Source organism: Oncorhynchus mykiss, chromosome 30 (assembly GCF_013265735.2).
Source record: "Oncorhynchus mykiss isolate Arlee chromosome 30, USDA_OmykA_1.1, whole genome shotgun sequence".
In the NCBI taxonomy this organism is placed as follows: domain Eukaryota; kingdom Metazoa; phylum Chordata; class Actinopteri; order Salmoniformes; family Salmonidae; genus Oncorhynchus; species Oncorhynchus mykiss.
Genome location: NC_050570.1, coordinates 8,406,492 through 8,433,433, shown reverse-complemented (window position 1 = coordinate 8,433,433; position 26,942 = coordinate 8,406,492). Strand labels below are relative to the sequence as shown.

The following is a 26,942-nucleotide window of genomic DNA, read 5'->3' as shown; positions in this document are numbered from 1 at the left end:
GTTGATACCTGAACCCCTCGTCAATGTTGCTAGGTGTTGGATTAAGGTTTTTGATACCTGAACCCCTCGTCAATGTTGCTAGTTGTTGGATTAAGGTTGTTGATATCTGAACCCTTCGTCAATGTTGCTAGTTGTTGGATTAAGGTTATTGATACCTGAACCCCTCGTCAATGTTGCTAGTTGTTGGATTAAGGTTGTTGATACCTGAACCCCTCGTCAATGTTGCTAGTTGTTGGATTAAGGTTGTTGATACCTGAACCCCTCGTCAATGTTGCTAGTTGTTGGATTAAGGTTGTTGATATCTGAACCCCTCGTCAATGTTGCTAGTTGTTGGATTAAGGTTATTGATACCTGAACCCCTCATCAATGTTGCTAGTTGTTGGATTAAGGTTGTTGATACCTGAACCCCTTGTCAATGTTGCTAGTTGTTGGATTAAGGTTGTTGATATCTGAACCCTTCGTCAATGTTGCTAGTTGTTGGATTAAGGTTGTTGATACCTGAACCCCTCGTCAATGTTGCTAGTTGTTGGATTAAGGTTTTTGCAATATTGCCACATGATATACTTGGTATAATACTGTGTAAAATGTAATACATTTAAATACAATACCTAAATCAAAGATAGCTTGTATTCATTCAATCACAATTGCAGGACATATACTTTCTTAATCTCTAATATAACTACTGAACAGACAAAGAGGCGTTCAGATTTGATATTTGTTCACATCAGAATCCGTCATCAGAACGTTGTCACACGCTGCGTGAAACTTTATCACGTGTACTTTAGTTGTTGTTTGTGCTCAAACATTCATCAAACACGCAAAGTTTATACTTACGTGCATGGACATTATGTCTCATACACACACACACACACACACACACCCTTCTCACACAATTATGTGATATTTGTGTCAGTCTTGTTTATTTTACCAGACGTTGACATCTCCGTTGCAATGTGGGAGCGCTGTGTTGTTCTGTGGGAGCGCTGTGTTGTTCTGTGGGAGCGCTGTGTTGTTCTGTGGGAGCGCTGTGTTGTTCTGTGGGAGCGTTGTGTTGTTCTGTGAGAGCGTTGTGTTGTTCTGTGAGTGTGTTCTGTTGAATGAGTCGGGTAGGAGGGGAGCTTGAGTGTAGGACCCTGCTCCCCAAACGGTGAACATGTCTCCGCCCAAAAGGATCCTCGTCAACCTATAACATTGTCTTACTCCTACTTCTCTTTTAGCCTTCACAGCTTGTTATGCTACTGGTGTCAATTAATTTTCAAATGCTCCAGTACCCATTCAACCCCTCATAATTCCCTTCCTGAACACAAAGGGACTTGGGGTTGTGAATAAGATAATTCCCTTCCTGAACACAAAGGGACTTGGGGGTTATGAATAAGATCATTACCTTCCTGCACTCAAAGGGACTTGGGGTTGTGAATAAGATAATTCCCTTCCTGAACAAGAGAATTCCCTTCTTGAACACAAAGGGACTTGGGGTTTTGAATAAGATAATTCCCTTCCTGAACACAAAGGGACTTCGGGTTATGAATAAGATAATTCCCTTCCTACACACAAAGGGACCTGGGGTTGTGAATAAGATAATTCCCTTCCTGAACAAGATAATTCCCTTCCTGAACACAAAGGGACATAGGGTTGTGAATAAAATAAATGGATGTTTATTTTTAATCTGATAGGACTCAGAAGCGTAGTTTGAGAGAATTCACAGTGAGAAATAGACAAACACAAACCCAGAATCTATCGGCGACTCAATTCACTAAGAGTAGCACTCAAGGATTGGCCCCAAAGTGACTGGTCGTCTGTGTACTTTTGGATGTATTGTAAGGTCACATGGCTTAATAGGACATTAGCCTGTTCCCACACTGCATGTGCTGTCGTCAACTCTTCTACCGATGTCATTCCATACATAAATCATCAGCTTTTGTCTTACACCAGATAATGCTATTTTGTATAGAAATGGCGCCACCTGTGGAAATAAAATGCAGCTACAATTGTGTCCATGGAATTCTCACCTCTAGATTGTTCTGAAGCAGAGAGATGGAAAGAGAGCCGCTGATCGCTTCTGTGACAGCATGGGCATCAATGTTGAGAAATATTTCCTCTTCGGCATGCTAAAAAAGGCTCAGTTGGTGGTGTAGAGTACTTAAGTAAAAATACTTTAAAGTACTACTTAAGTAGTTTTTTGGTGTATCTGTACTTTATTATTTTTTATAACTTCTACTTTTACTTCACTACAATCCTAAAGAAAAGTATGTACATTTTACTCCATAAATTGTCTCTGACACCCATTTTCCTTAAATTATTTATGCTTAGCAGGATAGGAAAATGGTCAAATTCACGCACTAATCAAGAGAACATCCCTGGTCATCCCTACTGCCTCTTATCTGGCGGGCTCAGGAAACATGAATGCTTACTTTTGTAAATTATGTCTGAGTGTTGGAGCATGCCCCGGGCTATCCGTAAAATAAAATAAACAACACAAATTGTGCCATCTGGTTTGCATAATATAAGGAATTTGAAAGGATTTATACTTTTACGTTTGTTACTTAAGTATATTTTAGCAATTGCATTTATTTTGATACTTAAGTATATTTAAAACCAAATATTTTTAGACATTTACTCAAGTATTATTTTACTGGGTGACTCACTTTTACTTGAGTCATTTTTTATGACGGTATCTTTACTTTTACTCAGGTAGGACAATTGAGCTTAGTGAGCCCTCTATCTATCTTCATGTTCTGAATTCTTTGGGGGGGAAATATCCATGATGACAGCACAATACTGTGCCATTATGGTATAGAGCTGGAGAAACAATGTTGGATATTCAGAAACAGACAAACATTGCTCTTCTTTACATACAGGAGTTGTTCCCTATTTGGTCATAAGATCCAACACTAGGAAAAAAAGCTAATTAACAAACATTAAAAACAACAGAAAAAATACCCTAATTATCATAAAAACTATATTTAACAATGTGCTTGACTTCAGAGTATCCAGCTGCAATCCCAAACACTTTTTTGCTCTGCCCAATGTCTTCCCTCAATTAGACCTGCACAAGTCTTCCCAAGGCACATAGTGACACTCAGAGATCAACATTGTCAGTCGGACTAAAAAATCATGTCGAATGCGCTTTGGTGTTTATATATACACTACCGGTCAAAAGTTTTAGAACACCTACTCATTCAAGGGTTTTTCTTTATTTTGACTATGTTCTACATTGTAGAATAATAGTGAAGACATCAAAACTATGAAATAACACATATGGAATCATGTAGTTACAAAAAAAGTGTTAAACAAATCAAAATATATTTTATATCTGAGATTCTTCAAATAGCCACCCTTTGCCTTGATGACAGCTTTGCACACTCTTGGCATTGTCTCAACCAGCTTCATGAGGTATATAGGTACTATAGTCACCTGGAATGCATTTCAATTAACAGGTGTGCCTTGTTAAAAGTTAATTTGTGGAATTTCTTTCCTTAATGGGTTTGAGCCAATCAGTTGTGTTGTGACAAGCTGGGGGGGGTGTACAGAAGATAGCTTATTTGGTAAAAGACCAAGTCCATATTATGTCAAGAACAGCTCAAATAAGCAAAGAGAAACGACAGTCCATCATTACTTTAAGACATGAAGGCCAGTCAATACAGAACATTTCAAGAACTTTGAAAGTTTCTTCAAGTGCAGTCGCAAAAATCATCAAGCGCAATAATGAAACTGGCTCTCATGAGGACCGCCACAGGAAAGGAAGACCCAGAGTTACCTCTGCTGCAGAGGATAAGTTCATTATAGTTACCAGCCTCAGAATTTGCAGCCCAAATAAATGCTTCACAGAGTTCAAGTAACAGACACATCTCAACATCAACTGTTCAGAGGAGACGTGGGATTTAGGCCTTCATGGTTGAATTGCTGCAAAGAAACCACTACTAAAGGAAACATGATGGACATTAGACCGGTGGAAATCTGTCCTTTGGTCTGAGTCCAAATTTGCGATTTTTGGTTGGAATCGCCATGTCTTTGTGAGACTCAGAGTTGGTGAACGGATGATCTCCGCAGGTGTGATGGTGTGGGGGTGCTTTGCTGGTGACACTGTCAGTGATTTATTTAGAATTCAAAGGACACTTAACCAGCATGGCTACCACAGCATTCTGCAGCGATACGCCATCCCATCTGGTTTGAGCTTAGTGGGACTATCATTTGTTTTTCAACAGGACAATGACCCAACACACCTCCAGGCGGTGTAAGGGCTATTTGACCAAGAAGAGTGATGGAGTGCTGCATCAAATAACCTGGCCTCCCCAATCACCCGACCTCAACCCAGTTGAGATGGTTTGGGATGAGTTGGACCACAGAGTGAAGGAAAAACAGCCAACAGGTGCTCAGCATATGAACTCCTTCAAGACTGTTGGAAAAGCGTTCCTCATGAAGCTGGTTAAGAGTGTGCACAGATGTCATCAAGGCAAAAGGTGGCTATTTGAAGAGTCTAAAATATATTTTCATTTGTTTGACATCTTTTGGTTACTTCATGATTCCTTGTGCTTTGATGTCTTCACTATTATTCTACAATGTAGAAAATAGTACAAAGAAAGAAAACCCTTGAATGAGAAGGTGTTTCCAAACTTTTGACTGGTACTGTTTTTATATACACATATATGGCGGGAATCAGGGGTGGAAATTGGGGAATGAAATCATTTTGACATGTAAAAAAAAAAAAAAGCTTTAGGTGATTTCAAGGATTTTTGGGGTAACTTGTTTTCCATTTCCATCCCTGGTGGGAATGTTGAGTATCAACGTTTATATGCAAGAGTGCTCCATTTGGTTCTCTTTTAGTGTGTCCCTTCAGTCCTGTTTAGAGAAGCTTCCTCCATGACCGACTGTTGGCTGCTTTAGACCGTCTCCTGATGGACCTCTTGTGTAGCTTGTTGCTGGGTGTGGCACCGGCTGAGGGAGAGAGAGGCGCATTTTGATGACATCATGAAAATATTGCTGAATAACCATACAATAAAATGAATAAGGAAATTCCATAGTGCGTGGGGTATTGATAGTTTCTCACAACTCGCCATTTTTACTGTAATGTTATTGACTTGTTTCCCTAGAGATGTTTATTTCTCATGATGTATATATTTGTCACGCGTGTTGATGTTGTGTCTCCTGTGTTGTTACTCCGTATGTGTGATGTCATCTGCATGGTTATTAAACGCTGATCTCGGATGGAAGTGGACGAGACACTGATGACTTAACAAGGAGCAGGTCAGACTCACGTTCTATACACTCCACCTGGGGCTCCTCCCACCGCCCGTCGGGACGGCAGCGTACAACAGGCGGGTGGCGCTGTGTGAAGCCTGTGTCACACTGGTAGCGGACTATAGAGTTGACAGGGTAACGGTCTCTTCTGCTGCCCATCGGCCTGGCGTTAGCCACCTCTGGGGGCGAGTGGCACATGACTGGGAAGAAAAGGGGAAACCAGAATAATTTGCCAAGATCATCATCATGTGTTTCCTACAAATAGTGAATGGGCCAACAATAAGGTTATTGGGGGGTACCAATTAGGTTTAACACACAGTTTTAACACGTTTAAAGGTGCAATATGCAGAAATTGCTCCGCCATTTCCTGGTTGCAATTTTTTTAATGGTTCTCCTAATTACAGTTTATATGACAAAACAAGCAATGTATAGTGTAGAGAATCACTGTACCATCCAAACCTCAGTAACCAAAAAAATATTGTATTTCCAACAGTTTGAAGCTGCTTTACAAAACCAAAAGAAAAAGAAGCATAGAAAATTAACGAGAAGCATAGAAATATAGCACATAGAACAGATCTACAGCTTCTTAGACTTGCTTTCAACGAGAATGACAGATCTATAACTCACATTTCTATGTGAATTTGGTTGTATTGCAGCTATAACACTTCATTTGACACTTGATTAACCCTGATTGGTGCATAGTGATGACGAGCACCTGCGGACATCCCTATATTTAAAAAAGCATAGTGCTATTTCTCTGTCCTGTTGGCTCAGTGACTGACAGCTGACTCAAAGAATGTGCTGTGCCCTCTGAACCTCAACCCCAAATCCCTGCTCCTACCAGGTCCACTCTTGCAGGTGAAGGGCAGGTGGTAGTTGCAGGGCACGTAGTTCCACTGGCCGTTCTCGTGCCAGATCATCACCACACAGTCCTCCCAAGAGTTAAAGTAGTTATCCGGCTGGTTGGGCCTCCAGTTCTCAAATTCCTGCATGTGAACACATCAAAATAGGACTGTTTGATTAGAAAGTAGGATCAAATGGAATGAACAAGTCAAATGCTAATTAAAATACTTCTTCTTCTTCTTCTTCTTCTATTTCATTTGTAGAGAGCATTTCCCATTGCGATGCACACAAAATCAAAGTAAAGTAGGAGATAAGAGTAGGGAGATACCTGAACTGGATAAAAAAAAAAAAAACTTACCAATGGACTGCCATCTGTCCAGCGGAACTCATTCTGCACGTCCTTGTCATCGAGTCCAATCCACTGATAGTCCTGAGCGTTAGCTAGATGGAGAAGAGAGCAGTGAACTGTCATGTATGTATCAGATATGTTAATGTCTGTGCTTAAAATAACTGAAACATACACACACACACACAGGACCAGCCATAGCCTTTTGGGGGCCCTAAGCGAGCAAAACATTTTAGTGGCCCCTCTCGATGGCGGAGAGTTTTGACGTTGTTACATACATTTCCGGCAATTCTACACATTTTGCCATGCATGAGCGTAGAGAAAACGTTGCAGTTTTGAAGACCCTTTTCTCCAATTCTACACATTTTGCCAAGATGTGGAGAGAACATTTCGCAATTGTATAACTAACTTCATGCAATTCTACACATTTTGCCATGACTTTCTGCAGTTCTACACATTTTGCCATGACTTTCTGCAATTCTACACATTTTGCCATGACTTTCTGCAATTCTACACATTTTGCCATGACTTTCTGCAATTCTACACATTTTACCATGACTTTCTGCAATTCTACACATTGTGCCATGACTTTCTGCAATTCTACACATTTTGCCATGACTTTCTGCAATTCTACACATTTTGCCATGACTTTCTGCAATTCTACACATTTTACCATGACTTTCTGCAATTCTACACATTGTGCCATGACTTTCTGCAATTCTACACATTTTGCCATGACTTTCTGCAATTCTACACATTTTGCCATGACTTTCTGCAATTCTACACATTTTGCCATGACTTATGCCATGTTAGTATGATATCTGAGTGAGAGTGACTAACAAAATCAATGGGGGCCCCCTGGAGGTCAGGGCTCCTGGAGGCCAGGGCCCCCTGGAGGTCAGGGTTCCTGGAGACCAGGGCCCCCTGGAGGTCAGGGCTCCTTGGAGGTCAGGGCTCCTTGGAGGTCAGGGCTCCTGGGGCTCCTGGAGGTCAGGGCTCCTGGAGGTCAGGGCCTCTTGGCTTGTGCCTTGCATGCCCAGTCAGTAGACTTTTTCTAGACTAACTGACTAATGTTAAAATGTTAGCCGACATGGCTAATTGAGTGACTGACATAGGAGGGAAATCTGCTGATGTCTAAACACATTTTGACATTGTTGTATTCTACCATTCTAACTCTCAACAGTAATCCCCACCCCCTTCCCCCCCGCACACATCCTATCTCTTTACTCACAGTTGACAAACTCCTGCTCCTGTTGGGAGGTGATGCTGACCAGGTGGCCGTTCAGCTCTTGGCAGCGCTGCTCAGCGTCAGGCCAGGTGTCTCTCTCTGCAAAGTGCAGGTAGCAGCTCCCCATGAATTCCACCCAGCCCTCGGCGCAGCCCTGCACCACTGCACACACAGACAGATAGATCGACACATTAACAAGTTTACTTTAGAAACTTAGATGTGTCTCAGCAGCCAGCCAATCTCCCTGCCGTCTTATTAAAGGAGTTTACTGAGACGGAGTGGAGCCTACTGGGAGAATCAAATCAAAGTTGATTTGTCACATACACAGGATACAGCAGGTATAAACAGTACAGAGAAATGCCTACCTGCAAGCTCTCCTCAACAGTGCAGAATATATCGCAATAAGAAAGAAATGTCAAATCAAAAATAGAACAAGTAACGAAAAAAGTAGTATCACAGTAATAACTTGTGGTAGAATATGTAGACTACATGACCTATTATATACATTAGGACTGTGCTATTTCAGGTATCCTGAACAAAAACATAAACACAAATTGTATCATGAACTGACATTTTGTGCAGAAATTTGTTTACCGGTACATCCCTGTTAGTGAGCATTTCACTTTTGCCATGATAATCCATCCACCTGACAGGTGTGGCATATCAAGACGCTGATTAAACAGCATGATCATTACACAGGTGCACCTTGTGTTGGGGACAATAAAAGGCCACTCTAAAATGTGCAGTTTTGTCACACAACACAATGTCACAGATGTCACAAGATTTGAGGAAGCATGCAGTTGGCATGCTGACTGCAGGAATGTCCAGCAGAGCTATTGCCAGATGATTTAATGTTCATTTCCCTACCATAAACTGCCTCCAACATTGTTTTAGAGAATTTGGCAGTATGTGCAACCGGCCTCACAACCGCAGACCATGTGTCACCACTCCAGCTCAGGGGGGTGCTGAGGAGTATTTCTGTCTGTAATAAATCCCTTTTGTGGGGAAAAACCTTTCTGATTGGCTTGGCCTGGCTCCCAAGGGGGTGGGCCTATGCCCTCCCAGGCCCAGCCATGGCTGCACCCCTGCCCAGTCATGTGAAATCCATAGATTAGGGCCTAATTAATTTATTTCAGTTGACTTCTTTCCTTGTACGAACTGCAACTCAGTAAAGACGTTGTAATTGTTGCATGTTGCGTTTATATTTTTGTTTAGTATACATGCTGTAACTACTGACCTATAGAACACTTCTAAAGTACTATACTGTACTATCCCTTTAAGCAACATACCGTACACTACAGCAGGCTCCTCCACCACAGCAGGGGTTACCATCGAGACGACGGGTGCTGTCGTCATGCTAGGGAAGACTGCCGATGGTGCCGTGACATAGATTGTCTCCGTGGAACCTCCCAGCCCTTTCTGCTCTTGGCCTTCCTCCAAAACATCCAGCTCATCCCCTCTGTCTATGTTGCCAAGACTGCCGATTTTCTCTGGGTAACTCATGGTTGAACCAGGCAGCAGCACTACAGACAGGCCCTCTACAAATGGTGACTCCCCCAGGGAGAGCCCACTGGCCGAGGTGCTCCCTTCATGTTGGCTACTGCTGTCTCCACTGACCTCTACGTAACCCCGTCCCTGCTCCGGACGCTGCTCCCCTTGACGTGCCGTCACCTCCATCATCCCGTCATCTGTCAGGAAGATGACCTCGTGGCCTGAATGGGATTCGTCCCTGCTGGATGGGAATCCAGAGCCACTGTGAAAACCGGAGGGGAAACCGCTTGGAAACCCAGAAGAGAAGGTCTGGTAGCCGGAGACTTCCTGCTCTCCTGAGGGCTGACCAGTCAGGTCGATGAGACCTGGATGCGTGAAAGATATGTCAGGACTTCCGGAACCAGAGGTGCTGGTAACATCCCCGCTGAAAAGGCTATACGATCCAGACATTCCTCCGGAGCCACTGATGTCCACACCTCCTTTTCCAAACTCCTGTCCAGTAGGCTGCCGTTTGGAGATGTCCACCATCTCTCCGTCCACAATGATGATGACAGAGTCCCCGCTACCACTCAGGTCCCCAGATACTCCGCTGCCACTACCCGAGTGGGGAAGGACACTGGACGGTATCCCACCGCTGAACTCTCCCACCGCCACCCCAGATCCACTATCCCCAGACTCGTTGAACTCTCCCACTCCAGACCCACTATCCCCAGACCCGCTGAACTCTCCCACCCCGGATCCATTATCCCCAGACCCGCTGAACTCTCCCAACCCGGATCCACTATCCCCAGACCCACTGAACTCTCCCACCTCCACCCCGGATCCATTATCCCCAGACCCGCTGAACTCTCCCACCCCGGATCCACTATCCCCAGACTCACTGAACTCTCCCACCCCGGATCCACTATCCCCAGACCCGCTGAACTCTCCCACTCCGGATCCACTACCCCCAGACTCACGGAACTCTCCCACCCCGGATCCACTATCCCCAGACCCGCTGAACTCTCCCACCCCGGATCCACTATCCCCAGACCCGCTGAACTCTCCCACCCTGGATCCACTATCCCCAGACCCGCTGAACTCTCCCACCCCGGACCCACTATCCCCAGACCCGCTGAACTCTCCCACCCCGGACCCACTATCCCCAGACCCGACTTTCGGGAGGTAGGTGACAGTGGTACTCCCCTCTCCCGCCTCCTGAGGATCTCCAGAGCCAGAGCCGGACAAGACAGGTCCACTGCCCTCGAAGGTGACTTGGAAGCCAGACCCTGAGCCCTCGCCGCTTGCCCTACCAGATGTGTATCCACTATGGCCAGGCGTTCCACTGCCACTACCACTGGCAGAATGATCAGCTGAGGCTGAACCAGACACATCCACAGAGACAGGTGGCTTGATGGGGCTCACTGAGAAACCACAGAAGAAGAAGAACATGTAATAGTAACACACTGACTACAATACAGCTTGTGCATTCTGATTGAAATAGGCAAAAGGAAACTGAGAGGGGGGATACCTAGTCAGTTGTACAATGGAATGGCCTTCAACTGAAATGTGTTGTCCGCATTTCACCCAACCGCACCTCTGATTCAGAGAGGTGCAGGGGGCTACCATAATCGACGCCCACGTCTTTGGCGCCCGAGGAACAGTGGGTTAACTGCCTTGCTCAGGGGCAGAACGACAGATTTTTACCTTGTCAGGTCGGGGATTCGAATCGGGGAGTCGTTGGGCCAGTAACCTTTTGGCTGCCACTAGGCTACCAAAACTGTTACATTTGGTGTAGTCGGCAGGATACATGTACAGGAAGTACTAGTGGGGATATAGAAATACTGTAGACCTCGTAATAAAAATATATATTACCAGGCATCAGTTGGTCTGTTCTGGTTGTCATGTTGATCATTTCCTCCTGGACAACTAGAGTAACGTTGAGTCTGGTTTCAGTGTGAATAATCACCCGTTCCGCTACAAAACAAAGAACACCAACACAAAATCATTTTCTCACTTTTAACAGTGGCTGTATTTGTCATTATTAAAGCTTATGGCTCAATGTTTGTCTATATTATATGTTATATTATATGTTTGTCTATACTATATTATGCTTAATCAGTTGAGATTTAACAGGAACCATTTTGGTAACGAGTTCTAAGTAAATTACGCAATCTGGTAAGAATTCCTCTAATTGTCACAGATTGTAATTATCACAACCTTTGGTGGGTTTCGCAACTCTCTCCATGACTCAGATCCAAACTCATACCTCTGAAGCAGTATGCATCGTATCTGGAGTGCTGGTCTGGGTTTTCTGTCTGGTTGGGGAAGGCGTAGATGGTGTGTACCCCGGCCTTGCCGCCTCCACAGTGGGGCCTTGGGACATGGATGGGGTAGCGGACGCTGCGATCCTGCAGCCAGCCTGGACGGCACTTGTCGTAGCCCTGTCTCCAGGCGGCATAGAGCTGCCCTGTGGTGGCTAGCGTGGTGTTGAGCTTCTGGCAGTGGGCTACGGCCTCCTCATAGGAGAAGCTGTCATAGTCACTGGAATAGAACAGCTCCCCTGGGAAGTGAGGGAGAAGAGTGAGCAGGTTGTTTTACTCAGGAGTGATGGTTCACTTTACATCTTCTGCTATGGTCTGTAGAAGAAGACAAAATCACTTTACATCTGAAGCTAAGGTCTGTAGAAGAAGAAGTCAGTTTACATCTGAAGCTAAGGTCTGTAGAAGAAGAAGTCAGTTTACATCTGAAGCTAAGATCTGTAGAAGAAGAAGAAGTCAGTTTACATCTGAAGCTAAGGTCTGTAGAAGAAGAATTCACTACATCTGAAGCTAAGATCTGTAGAAGAAGAAGAATTCACTACATCTGAAGCTAAGATCTGTAGAAGAAGAAGAATTCACTACATCTGAAGCTAAGATCTGTAGAAGAAGAAGAATTCACTACATCTGAAGCTAAGATCTGTAGAAGAAGAAGAATTCACTACATCTGAAGCTAAGGTCTTCAGACGAAGAAGAAGTCACTTTACATCTGAAGCAAAGGTTTGTATAAGAAGAAGTCACTTTACATCTGAAGCTAAGGTTTGTAGAAGAAGAATAAATCACTACATCTGAAGCTAAGGTTTGTAGAAGAAGAAGAATTCACTACATCTGAAGCAAAGGTTTGTAGAAGAAGAAGAAATCACTACATCTGAAGCTAAGGTTTGTAGAAGAAGAAGAATTCACTACATCTGAAGCAAAGGTTTGTAGAAGAAGAAGAATTCACTACATCTGAAGCTAAGGTTTGTAGAAGAAGAAGAAATCACTACATCTGAAGCTAAGGTTTGTAGAAGAAGAAGTCACTTTACATCTGAAGCAAAGGTTTGTATAAGAAGAAGTCACTTTACATCTGAAGCTAAGGTTTGTAGAAGAAGAAGAAGTCACTCTACATCTTAAGCTAAGGTCTGTAGAAGAATAATAATAAAATAATCACTATATCTGAAGCTAAGGTCTGTAGATGAAGAAGATGATGATGAAGAATAAGCAGAAGAAGAAGAATCAGCAGAAGAATAGGGTCCATGGGCCATGTCTCTCACCCTTGAGGCGGTCCACATAGCAGTAGACGTCATATTGCTCAGTAGCAGGTCTCAAGCCATAGGACCTCACCCCTGGGACATTCTCCAGGTTGCCTGAACACTTATCTCTGGGAGACAGGATGGGGTACCTGAAGGTCAGGGTTGGTGGTAAATGTGTGGTTAGAAAACAGTCATACTTCTGTCCTCTTTAATACAAGCAGTCTTGGAAGTAGAGTTTAATCATTCAGGAAATGTTCCCAAAGTTCCAACATTTCTCAGATATCCCAGTCAGAAGATTTCTGGAACCATAAGGGAATATGCAGGAATTCTCCAAGGAATCCTCCAAGGAATTCTCAAAGCAATTCTCCACGGAATCCTCCAAGGAATTCTCCAAGGAATCCTCCAAGGAATTCTCCAAGGAATCCTCCAAGGAATTCTCCAAGGAATTCTCCAAGGAATCCTCCAAGGAATTCTCCAAGGAATCCTCCAAGGAATCCTCCAAGGAATCTTCCAAGGAATCCTCCAAGGAATTCTCCAAGGAATCCTCCAAGGAATTCTCCAAGGAATCCTCCAAGGAATCCTCCAAGGAATTCTCCAAGGAATCCTCCAAGGAATCTTCCAACAGGGATTTCTGAAAAACCCAGGACCGTGAATAAAGTTTGCAGAATTTTGTAACCCTACTGAGAGGGCCACCTTTTGACTACTGAGATTCACACTATCTATCTCACCTGACAGTCTGGTCCCTGAGCCAGCCTGCATCACAGTGGTGGAGCCCTGCCTCGTAGGCTGCCTGTAGCTGCTGGGAGCTGGCGATGACCGCACCCACACTCTGACAGGCCATCTGGGCTTCCACGAAGGACATGGCATAGCGACTGGAGTCAGCACGGTAGTGAAACACCACACCTATAGAGAGGGACAGAAGGAGGGATGGAAGGAGGAGTACGGAGAGAAGGAGGGGGAGAGAAGGCAGGGAAGAGACAGACCGAACCAAAGACAGAATTTAAGTTATTACACTTGAAAATGAAAATGGCAACTACTGCTGGCAGGTAGCCTAGTGGTTAAGAGCGTTAGGCCAATAACCAAAAGGTTGCTGGTTTGAACCCCAGAACTGACTAGGTGCCCTTGAGCAAGGCACTTAATTGTAATGGTACTTATAAATTGCTCTGGATAAGCTGGGGCCTGTTTTGGTTTTTGCCCTAGAACTACACAGCTGATTCAAATAATGAAAGCTTGATGATGAGTTGGTTATTTGAATCAGCTGTGTAGTGCTAGGGAAAAAAGCCAAAACGTGCACCTGGGGGGCACAATACACTAACCTGTAGGAGCCATGGCAGTGTCATTGTCATGAGGGAACTCGAAGCCCACATCAGGATTAGCTGTCACCCTGCTAATAATCGCTTCCCCCGCGACCGGGGTAACCTTCGTAACCGTGTCAGTCACAGTGGGTGGGACGGGTAAGGTTGGTGCCATGGTGATGGTGTCCAGGGGGGCTTGGGTCAGCACCTCCCCCCTTGCCTCAGTTTCAGGGGCGGTGGTTAGCCCTGGATAGACCATAGGACTGGCTGTGATGGTGGCCACCTCTGGGAACGGGGTGGTCTTGCCTACACCGTCGTCCTCTAATGAATTAGATCATTGGCAGCAGGTAAAGTTAAAGCCACACTCTGGCATACTGGAAATCACTCTGTTTTTTTAACAAAACACATGTAATCCACAGGGCCTTTTTGCTGTATAAGGAAGTGATTCCTTTTCTAACACTATAACAATTTACTTGTGACCTCTTTTTTAACTATTTTTGCTGGCTTGACCAAGTACAGTAGTTCAAGCTTGAAGAGATCGACAGCAACAGTGGTGCATTATGGGATATGTGCTTCTACACCTGCATTGCTTGCTGTTTGGGGGTTTAGGCTGGGTTTCTGTACAGCACTTTGAGATATCAGCTGATGTAAGAAGGGCTATATGAATACATTTGATTTGATTTGATATGCAGTCTTCAGATATAATCTGGTGGCTGGGTTACCTTGGTAGCAGATAGCATCATAGTGGGAGTCCGGGTAGGGGTAGCCTGTCTGGTTAGGGAACAGGTACACGGTCCTCACTCCCAGTAGTCCTCCACCACACTGGGGCCTGACAATATTGATGGGGTAGCGCACACTCCCGTCTGCCAGCCAGCCCGCGTTACACACGTCCATGCCAGACTTCCAGGCCAGGTACAGCTGCCCTGTGGTGGCAAGCTTGGCCCCTAGTTTGGCACACTGGTCCATTGCCTGGTAGAAAGTGAACTTCTCCACAGACATGGAGTAGAACACTCTGCCTGGGGAAGGCAAAGAGTGAGAAACACAGACTCAGGCGGTCAAACAGATAGATATGAAAGTGCAGCAATTGTCCTTGCAGTAACTACTGCCAGTAAAAATACTTGTTTTTAGGGGAAGAGGTTCAAATCGGTCAATGTGCACTTGAGCAAGGCACTTAATCCTAATTGCTCCTGTAAATCTCTTTGGACAAGAGAATATGCTAAAGGAATAAAATGTAAATGTAAAATAATTTGAGAAACAGATAACGAATTGAGGAGAGTAGACTATGTACTCTGTTCTTCAAAGCTGAGGGAGCTGTCTTGACACTGAGCAGAAGCTAAATTCATCCCCATTTAACTGCAGAGTCATCCACAGCACACACAGCAACTATACTGAACAAAAACATAAATGCAACATGCAACAATTTGAATGATTTTACTGAGTTGCAGTTGATATTAGGAATTCAGTCAGTTTAAATAAATAAATTAGGCCCTAATCTATGGATTTCAGATGACTGGGCAGGGTGCAGCCATGGGTAGGCCTGGGAGGGCATAGGCCCACCCACTTGGGAGCCAGGCCCACCCACTGGGGAACCAGGCCAGCCAATCAGAATTCGTTTTTTTAGTAGGGCTTTATCAGCTGTCCGGGGGGGCTGGTCTCCGACGATCCCGCAGGTGAAGAAGCCGGATGTGGAGGTCCTGGGCTGGCATGGTTACATGTGGTCTGTGGTTGTGAGGCTGGTTGGACTTACTGCCAAATTCTCTAAAATGACTTTGTAGGCGGCTTATGGTAGAGAAATTAACATTCAATTCTCTGGCAAGACCTCTGGTGTACATTCCTGCAGTCTGCATTTGAATGTAATGATCATGCTGTTTAATAAGCTTATTGATATGCCACACCTATCAGGTGAATGGATAATGCTTAATAACGGGAATGTAAACAACATTTGAGCGAAATAAGGTTTTTGTGCGTATGGACAATTTCTGGGATCTTTTATATTTTATTTCAGCTCAAGAAACATGGGATCAACACTTTACATGTTGCATTTATATTTTTGTTCAGTATATATGAAACAGTCCTATTGTTTTTGTATTTTTCTCGTTTTGACCATGTTGTGGGTGAGGAGCGGGACTGCTGTCCACCTATTGAATATAGCTGTTATAAATCACTTAAAGTGGAACTGACGTGGTTTTAACTACTTTGCACATATGAAACTATCAGTTATTCATAATATCAGTAAGAAAATATATGAAATTCCCAGTTTATTTTTCAAAACGAACTTTTACGAGGTTTGACAAAAATGCTGTGATTGTTGGCAGAATAGATGGATGCCGTTCAATGCATGTGTCACGCCCTGGCCTTAGTATTCTGTGTGTTCTTTTTATGTTGGTTAGGCCAGGGTGTGACATGGGTGATTAATGTGTCTTGTTTTGTCTAGGGGTTTTGTAGTCTATGGGGTTGTGTTCAGTTGAGTGTTCTAGGTAAGTCTATGGTTGCCTGGAGTGGTTCTCAATCAGAGGTAGGTGTTTATCGTTGTTTCTGTTTGGGAACCATATTTAGGCAGCCATATTCTTTAGGTATCTTGTGGGCGATTGTTCCTGTCTCAGTGTTTTGCACCAGTTAGGACTGTTTCGGTTTTTCCACGTTTTCTATTTTGTATAGTGTTCACGTTTTCATCTTTCATTAAGGATGTTTATAAATAACCACGCTGCATTTTGGTCCGCCTCTCCTTCCCAGGAAGAAAACCGTTACAGCATGATTAATATAATTCACCAATAGATTTCTTCATAGTCCCAAAATATTGCTATCAGGTTGTAAATCACAGCTGGCCTGGAACATTGTTTGCTGTCACAACCCATTCGGGATGCACTGTTTCAGTTTCAATGACTCAATATAACTGTTTAACTAAGGCTGGGAATGTCAATACAATCGAACTAGCAAGGGCAATGATCACAAGTCAGTCATAACTTGGCTAATAGGCTTACGTAATAATAGGCTAGTAATAACGTGGCTAATAGGCTAGCTTACGTAATAATAGGCTAGTAATAACGTGGCTAATAGGCTAGCTTACGTAATAATAGGCTAGTAATAACGTGGCTAATAGGCTAGCTTACGTAATAATAGGCTAGTAATAACATGGCTAATAGGCTAGCTTACGTAAAAATAGGCTAGTCATAAAATGGCTAATAGGCTAGCTTACGTAATAATAGGCTAGTAATAACGTGGCTAATAGGCTAGCTTACGTAATAATAGGCTAGTAATAACGTGGCTAATAGGCTAGCTTACGTAATAATAGGCTAGTAATAACATGGCTAATAGGCTAGCTTACGTAATAATAGGCTAGTAATAACATGGCTAATAGGCTAGCTTACGTAATAATAGGCTAGTAATAACGTGGCTAATTGGCTAGCTTACGTAATAATAGGCTAGTAATAACATGGCTAATAGGCTAGCTTACGCAATAATAGGCTAGTCATAACATGGCTAATAGGCTAGCTTACGTAATAATAGGCTAGTCATAACATGGCTAATAGGCTAGCTTACATAATAATAGGCTAGTCACAACATGGCTAATAGGCTAGCTTACGTAATAATAGGCTAGTCATAACATGGATAATAGGCTAGCTTACGTAATAATAGGCTAGCTTACGTAATAATAGGCTAGTAATAACGTGGCTAATAGGCTATGTGTCAAGCAAGGACACACAAAGGATTTCAAATGAGTCAACACTTGGGTCATCCACTTTATGAAAGGACAGTCTGATGCGCTTGCATCAGTGAATTCAACTTCAATTGCGCTGCCTTCATGTGTCCCGTTTTCAGCGCACAGTGGAGGGAAAGTTTACAGACACATGCCACAGTCCTATCTAGGCTGCTAAAATGTTGCAGTCTAGCTTAGGTTTTTAAAGCTTGACAATTAATTCATAATTTATCAAATAAAATAAAACCTGCAACAGAAAAACATGTATGCCTTTAATAATAGCTCATTTGCATATAGGCCTACTAGCTCTGATTGGCTATGGCGCACCGGTCTGCGTAGACACTGGTCCTGGACAAGACAGACGTTTTTATTAGGTTTTATTTACTGCAGTGTCTATTATTTGTCCAAACGCACGGCCGCTTTCCCACTCTATATGGCGATAGAATTTTTCACAAATGCCTTACTCTATGTCATTGGCAATCATTCTATGAAAGTATAAAAAATGACTATCTAAGTTATTGCTTGTTAGATTATTTTAAGTGTCATATTATTTCTCGGGGTATGTAGGAACAGATTTGAATTAAGTTCTCATGTTGCTAAAATACTGTCAGTTCTACTTTAACAGTGATGTTTATCTACGTACACCACAAAACAGCTTGTATAATGACCATGACCAGCTACAGTGTAGTGTACCTGACATCTTCTGTGCAAAGCAGTACACGTCATAGGTCTCGTTGACCTCTCTCAAGCCGTAGGTTCGCACTCCCGGGAACTCATCCTTGTCTCCAAAGCAACCCTCCCGAGGCTCATGGATGGGGTACCTTGAGTAGATCACGTAAGATGGCAAAGGAAGAATAAAATGCATACACGTCAGGCCGTCAATTAGTTTACTTTGAATCCCAAATGGTTATAACATGTCTTTGCTCAATGCCAACCCATGCTCTAGAATAACATTCCCCACGAAACCCCTTCAGGGCTGTACTAATTTCTTCATTTTTACTGTACTGGATATACACACTGGGTGCCAACACATCGAAGATGGTTTCCCTAAAACAGTAACGACAGTACACAATTTAGTATATCACAATTGACCTGACTGTTTGGTCAGAGAGCCACCCAGCGTCACATTGGTGGAAGCCATCGTCAAAGGCAGCCTGTAGTTGTGCTGGGGTGGCGATGGTGGCACTGTTCTGGATACAGGCAGCCTTGGCCCTCTCAAAGTTCAGAGTGTAGCGCGTCGAGATGGCTCGGTAGTGGAACACAATACCTGGAGAAGAGAGAACACATCGCCCTCACCGTCATGTTATACTGAGTATTATTCCATTTCAGAGGATTGGCTTGTGTATAACAGGACGAGTAAGAGGATGTTTGACACGGCTGGGATCAATTCCATTTTGATTCAATCAATTCTGGAAGTAAACTGAAATTCAAATTCAAATTTTTCTCAATGATTTGGAATTGGAAACAGTTTACTTCCTGAATTGATTGAATCGAAAAGGAATTAATCCCAACCGTGTCAAAATCCTTTTCTACTGATTTACATAAGATGTGTACTCACTGTGGAGGAGTTTCACGCACATTCATAGCACATTATACACTTGGTGGTTTGAGCCCTAAATGCTTATTGGCTGACAGCCGTGGAAAAGCCCTTAGCCATGGTACTTTGGCCATATATCACACCTCCGCTTGCCTTATTGCTTAATTATCCAACACTCTTCCCCATATAATATAATAAATCAAAAATTATAATAATTAAACAAACCATGGAATTTGACTTTCTGTTTACTTCCAGAATGGACTGAATCGAAAGAGAATTGACCCCAATAACCCTGATATTTGGTTTAGGTGCATACCTTGAACCTGGATGTCCACCCAGTCATAGTTATTCTCGATGCCGTGCATGACCTCACAGCGATAAGTGCCTGAGTCCTTGGCACGCAGTTCTGTGATCTCCATGGTGACGTCGGTGGGCACCAGCGGGTAGTTGACCATGGTGACCCGGTCTAGGTACTCCGTCTCCACGTGAACTTTGCCCTCTGACGCCAGCAGTATGAGGGTGGCCTTGCCCTTGGTGACGTAGGTCCACTTGATGCGGTGGGACAGGGGGGTGACAGTGGGTGCGCCGGGGTCGTTGACCATGTTGTCCTGGAAATAGCAGGGCACAACCACCTTGGTGCCCATCAGAGGGCGCAGCGGCACCTCCACGGGAATGCTGACACTCAGGTTACTGTCGAGATCTGGGGAGGAGAGTATGAGACACCTTTTTTTTTTTACAACATATTTGCATCTACTTGGATGGAAGATACTTTCTAACTGTCACACTGCTCATGAGAAGCACACGCAGGAAGATGTTTGACGAAGTGAAGTAATATGGTGGACGTAGTGGCTGTTTCTTTTCAGTAAAGTAGAGTCATGTCATCTGCCTGCATTATTCCAAACCCTATCCCGGAGAGACTAAAAACCTTGCTACTTTTACATTTGCCGTCGGCGGTGGCCAGTACACATACAGTATATAACAGGAGCTCCGCTTGAATAGCTAGAACTGCTACCTTCCCCTGTTTGAATGCAAAGGCATCCTTCCATTGGTCCTTCCTGGATGTGGATTGGATCTGATTGGACGAAAGCAGCGGGAGTGCGAAACCTTTCTTACACCCATCTATCTGTGTTTGATCAGGGATCAATAATAGGGATGTCAGATTACACATACCGCCGGGGTCTTCAAATGATATAGTTGAGGTGATGAAGGGAAGACACACACACAGTAGGAGCAAGGTGATCATGGTTGACCTGTTATGGAAGAAAGAACTGTCAGTAAAACAAATGGTTGTCTGAAATGGTTGATTGGTTGTCTGAAATGGTTGATTGGTTGTATGAAATGGTTGATTGGTTGTATGAAATGGTTGATTGGTTGTATGAAATGGTTGACTGGTTGTCTGAAATGGTTGATTGGTTGTATGAAATGGTTGATTGGTTGTATGAAATGGTTGACTGGTTGTCTGAAATGGTTGATTGGTTGTATGAAATGGTTGATTGGTTGTCTGAAATGGTTGATTGGTTGTATGAAATGGTTGACTGGTTGTCTGAAATGGTTGACTGGTTGTCTGAAACGGTTGATTGGTTGTCTGAAATGGTTGATTGGTTGTCTGAAATGGTTGATTGGTTGTCTGAAATGGTTGATTGGTTGTCTGAAATGGTTGACTGGTTGTCTGAAATGGTTGACTGGTTGTCTGAAACGGTTGATTGGTTGTCTGAAATGGTTGATTGGTTGTCTGAAATGGTTGATTGGTTGTCTGAAATGGTTGATTGGTTGACTGGTTTACTGAAATGATTAATTTTTTTAAATGAATGAAGCAAATGAATGAAAACATTTTTGTTTTTCTTGGCCACCGTGCTTCTACATCTGCATTTCTTGCTATTTTAAGTTTTAGGCTGGGTTTCTGCATAAGCACTGTGTGACCTCTGCTGCTGTAAAAAAAGGGCTTTATAAATACATTTGATTTGATTTGATTCTGACCAAATGACACAACCTTACACATTTACTATAATGACTTGTGAATGAAAATATTATTGATTGGCGAATGGCTAAATATTTTAAGATGGGTTTCAAAGGTGTGGAAAAACCTTAATTAGACAACAAACACTTGCTGTTCTGTGTTTGAATGATTCCAGCTGGTCTGGTGGGAAGAGTTTTAGCAGAGTTTATTCATGCTCCCATACACCACAGCTCCTTTCCCCCTTAGTCTCACCATATTCACACAGGCAAAAGTCTACTGTATATCAGTACAGGCTGGGTGTGTACTGTGTGATACCAACCCCTTGTATATCAGTATAAAAAAAAAAAAGTAACCTTTAATTAACTAGGCAAGTTCTCATTTACAATGACTCCCTACCCCGGCCAAACCCCGGACGACGCTGGGCCAATTGTGCGCCGCCCTATGAGACTCCCAATCACTGCCGGATGTGACACAGCCTGGATTGGAACTAAGGACTGTAGTGACGCCACTTGCATTGAGATAGCGCCACTCGGGAGAGGTAGGCTGGTTGTGTACTGTGTGATACCAGCCCCTTGTAAATCAGTATAGGTTGGTTGTGTACTGTGTGATACCAGCCCCTTGTAAATCAGTATAGGTTGGTTGTGTACTGTGTGATACCAGCCCCTTGAGAAAAGTGGAAACATGATGTCAAATGTCACTCTCCCATTCTCAAATACCACACACATGTTCATCAAGGAATAAAAACCCTCTGTCCCTGGCACAGGAAAGGTTCTTGGTGCAAAAATATATATTTTTCTTGAATTTATACATCATACGAGGTCTTCATATGTGACCCTGCCTAGTGTATGTCCAGGGTGGAGATAGGATAGAGGACAACCTTCCAACCTGTGGTGCTGAGGGTGGATACTAAATAGGTTTTAACTCCCAAGCTACTTTGTGAATCTTTTGTGCCATTTACGTCCAGTATCCTTACTGCTGTTACGACCCTGGGGATTAGGACTACCACCCTGAGGATAATAACAGCGACCCTGAGGATAACGACCACAACCCTGAGAATAATAACCGCGACCCTGAGGATAATAACGATGACCCTGAGGATAATAACCACAACCCTGAGGATAATAACGATGACCCTGAGGATAATAACCACAACCCTGAGGATAATAACGATGACCCTGAGGATAATAACCACAACCCTGAGGATAATAACGACGACCCTGAGGATAATAACGACGACCCTGAGGATAATAACGACGACCCTGAGGATAATAACGATGACCCTGAGGATAATAACCACAACCCTGAGGATAATAACGACAACCCTGAGGATAATAACGACGACCCTGAGGATAATAACGATGACCCTGAGGATAATAACCACAACCCTGAGGATAATAACGACGACCCTGAGGATAATAACGACGACCCTGAGGATAATATTCATGACCCTGAGGATAATAACGACGACCCTGAGGATAATAACGACGACCCTGAGGATAATAACGACGACCCTGAGGATAATAACGACGACCCTGAGGATAATAACGACGACCCTGAGGATAATAACGACGACCCTGAAGATAATAACGACGACCCTGAGGATAATAACGACGACCCTGAGGATAATAACGACGACCCTGAGGATAATAACGACGACCCTGAAGATAATAACGACGACCCTGAAGATAATAACGACGACCCTGAGGATAATAACGACGACCCTGAGGATAATAACGACGACCCTGAAGATAATAACAACGACCCTGAGGATAATAACGACGACGCTGAAGATAATGACCACAACCCTGAGGATAATGACCACAACCCTGAGGATAATATTCATGACCTTGAGGATAATATTCATGACCCTGAGGATAATAACGACGACCCTGAGGATAATAACGATGACCCTGGGGATAATAATCACAACCCTGAGGATAATGACCACAACCCTGAGGATAATGACCACAACCCTGAGCATAATAATCACGACCCTGAGGATAATGACACGACCCTAAGGATAATAACCACAACCCTGAGGATAATTAAAGTTTACAGGGAGGTCAGAGTAAATCAGAGCCCACTAAAGTCAGTCTCCCAAGTTCAAAGGTCATTCCACTCAATCAAATCAAATTGTATTGGTCACATACACATATTTAGCAGATGTTATTATGTAGCGAAATGCTTGTGTTTTCGACTCTGTAGACACAACAGCAATGTTGTTGGTCACATACGTCACACTCCTAGACACGCTCTCACACTCACGCAAAGTTTTATTAGAGATCTGACTGGGTTTTATTACAGATCTGACTGGGTTTTATTAGAGATCAGACTGGGGTTTATTAGAGATCAGACTGGGTTTTATTAGAGATCTGACTGGGTTTTATTACAGATCTGACTGGGTTTTATTACAGATCTGACTGGGTTTATTACAGATCTGACTGGGTTTTATTACAGATCTGACTGGGTTTTATTAGAGATCAGACTGGGTTTTATTACAGATCTGACTGGGTTTTATTACAGATCAGACTGGGTTTATTACAGATCTGACTGGGTTTTATTACAGATCAGACTGGGTTTTATTAGAGATCTGACTGGGTTTTAATACAGATCTGACTGGGTTTTAATGGAGATCTGACTGGGTTTTAATAGAGATCAGACTGGGTTTTATTACAGATCTGACTGGGTTTTATTACAGATCAGACTGGGTTTATTACAGATCTGACTGGGTTTTATTAGAGATCAGACTGGGTTTTATTACAGATCTGACTGGGTTTTATTACAGATCTGACTGGGTTTTATTACAGATCAGACTGGGTTTTTTTAGAGATCAGACTGGGTTTTATTACAGATCTGACTGGGTTTTATTACAGATCAGAATGGGTTTATTACAGATCTGACTGGGTTTTAATAGAGATCTGACTGGGTTTTATTAGAGATCTGACTTGGTTTTAATACAGATCTGACTGGGTTTTAATAGAGATCTGACTGGGTTTAATACAGATCTGACTGGGTTTTATTAGAGATCTGACTGGGTTTTAATACAGATCTGACTGGGTTTTAATAGAGATCAGACTGGGTTTTATTACAGATCTGACTGGGTTTTATTACAGATCAGACTGGGTTTATTACAGATCTGACTGGGTTTTATTACAGATCAGACTGGGTTTATTACAGATCAGACTGGGTTTTAATAGAGATCTGACTGGGTTTTAATACAGATCTGACTGGGTTTTAATAGAGATCTGACTGGGTTTTATTAGAGATCTGACTGGGTTTTAATAGAGATCTGACTGGGTTTTAATACAGATCTGACTGGGTTTTATTAGAGATCTGACTGGGTTTTATTACAGATCAGACTGGGTTTTAATAGAGATCAGACTGGGGTTTATTAGAGATCTGACTGGGTTTTAATACAGATCTGACTGGGTTTTATTAGAGATCTGACTGGGTTTTAATACAGATCAGACTGGGTTTTAATACATATCAGACTGGGTTTTAATAGAGATCAGACTGGGTTTTAATACAGATCAGACTGGGTTTTATTAGAGATCTGACTGGGTTTTATTACAGATCTGACTGGGTTTTAATAGAGATCTGACTGGATTGTAATAGAGATCTGACTGGGTTTTAATACAGATCAGACTGGGTTTTAATAGAGATCTGACTGGATTGTAATAGAGATCTGACTGGGTTTTAATAGAGATCAGACTGGGTTTTAATACAGATCAGACTGGGTTTTAATAGAGAGGAAACACTAATGGTACATGACATGGCATATCACCAGAGCCGGAGGTCAGAGATAAACCTCCAGATAAATCCTAAAATGAGTTATATTCTTCATTACTCATATCAAATCAAATCCTCTTATTTAGGACAGTGACTTTCTCTGGAACTCTGAAAATGGGAACCAATAAATCTGTTTCAAGCCAAAACCTCACCACTCAGAATGGACAACCAAAACTCTACTCTCTATCTCTCCACAGAGTAGCCTACCAATGAACTCACATGCCTTTAAGGCCATCCTCCAACCGTCCTGATGTAAGCTCCCACTGTGAGCCAGCCAGGCCTGGAGAGGCTAGCCGTATGGGACTTCTACCCCTTCTACAGTATCTCCATTCAGCCAGTGTGGTCTGTTCCGTTCCCCTAAGAGGTGGAGGCCACTAAGGCCCAGGTTTTTTGCTCCTGCTGTGGTTGAGCCCTGTGATGACACTACGGTTCTAAGATTATTTTAGCCTTAAAATGCTTTTGGGAAACCGGGCCCTAGTCTGTTCCTGCTGTGCTGGGAGTGTGGATGCCCTGGGCCCTGAGAGTATGGATGAATGCAGGGCCCTGGGAGTGAGGGATGAATGCAGGGCCCAGAGAGTGAGGGATGAATGCAGGGCCCTGAGAGTGAGGGATGAATGCAGGTCCCTGAGAGTATGGATGAATGTAGGGCCCTGAGAGTGAGGGGTGAATGCAGGGCCCTGGGAGTGAGGAATGAATGCAGGGCCCTGAGAGTGAGGGATGAATGCAGGGACCTGGGAGTGTGGGTGAATGCAGGGCCCTGGGAGTATGGATGAATGCAGGGCCCTGGGAGTGTGGGTGAATGCATGGCCCTGGGAGTATGCTGGAAGCCAAGGTAAACACTGGGCTGTTGGGGGCTGTATTCCTGAGGAGGCCCCAACACCCGCCTGGGTCTCTGGAGAACGCAGGCTTCAGAACAGAGTGGACATTGACAAGAGTGCCCCCTCAGAGATGTAAGGAAGCAGAGGGGAACATGGGAGCCAGCACGCACCCACTGCCCAATGATAGGCCTATTTGAATGTATATGGTGGTTGGTGGGTAAATATGTATTTGTGTTGACACACATCCCGAGGTGAACACGTAAGTGGATGTGCACACAGATGGACGCTTGTACATAGATGTATATGTTCATGAGCAAACACACACACACACACACACACACACACACACACACACACACACACACACACACACACACACACACACACACACACACACACACACACACACACACACACACACACACACACACATTCAGTTTAAAGCACACAGTAGCATACATATTTTCTGACTTCATGGTGAGGAACAATAGATCATTCACATTGTCATGCCAGTTTCCACATGCCATGTGCCTCCTCAGTTGTATCCATTTACACACTGAAAATACAGAAGATAATGCCTGGTTTGTACATGATAATCCAAAGAAATCGTATTTCGCCAGTGGCTCGGACACGGACTATGTGAGTCACAGAAGGGTCAATCAAGTCAGGTGTAAAATCTCGCCGTGTGCTGTATCATCCGTAAAATAGTTTGAACTGCAGGACAACTTTTTGATTCTGAAAATGCTATGTACAAATGTCTCAAATGTTAGCTATAAAAAAAGATTAGCTTATTTTTTTTTACTGTCTAAAAGCTTTTAAACATTTTAAGAAAATAGTAAAAAATAGGAATACAACTATTTTCCAAAGTGCCCACAATAAACGGTTCTTATTTTATATGTGTGACTGGTGTACTAGCAGCACATACAGCTGTACTGTACTTAGGAAGCTGATGATACCGAAAACTACACTTTACCTTGCCACTCTCCTCCAAGCCAAGGATAAACTTCAACTTATCAACAGTCCAAATTGTATCTCTTGAAAAGGATATGTTTTCCCCGCGGTATTCTTGTCCCTGGTTGGATTTATACGGTATATTCTCTCCTGTAGTGAAGTACCGTTGTGACTCCAACCCGGTAGCCAAATCCTTATGTGTTCTGACTCGGTGCTGCTCCCA

General features: G+C 43.4%; 1 protein-coding gene across 1 annotated transcript; it reads right to left on the bottom strand.

Annotated features, from left to right (window-relative positions):
• Positions 1–4,515: 4,515 nt before the first annotated feature.
• On the bottom strand, positions 4,516–26,942 carry LOC110521245 (aggrecan core protein-like). Its single transcript, XM_036969276.1, has 17 exons — positions 26,742–26,942; positions 20,375–20,454; positions 19,521–19,904; positions 18,760–18,934; positions 18,361–18,488; positions 14,693–14,986; positions 13,992–14,291; positions 13,404–13,578; positions 12,697–12,824; positions 11,395–11,688; positions 11,001–11,102; positions 8,945–10,549; positions 7,659–7,817; positions 6,440–6,522; positions 6,080–6,224; positions 5,256–5,438; positions 4,516–4,935 (listed from the first exon to the last, which is right to left on the bottom strand). Exons 2-17 carry the CDS (start codon positions 20,445–20,447, stop codon positions 4,844–4,846), a joined length of 4,320 nt encoding a protein of 1,439 aa, XP_036825171.1. The 5' UTR covers positions 20,448–20,454; positions 26,742–26,942; the 3' UTR covers positions 4,516–4,843.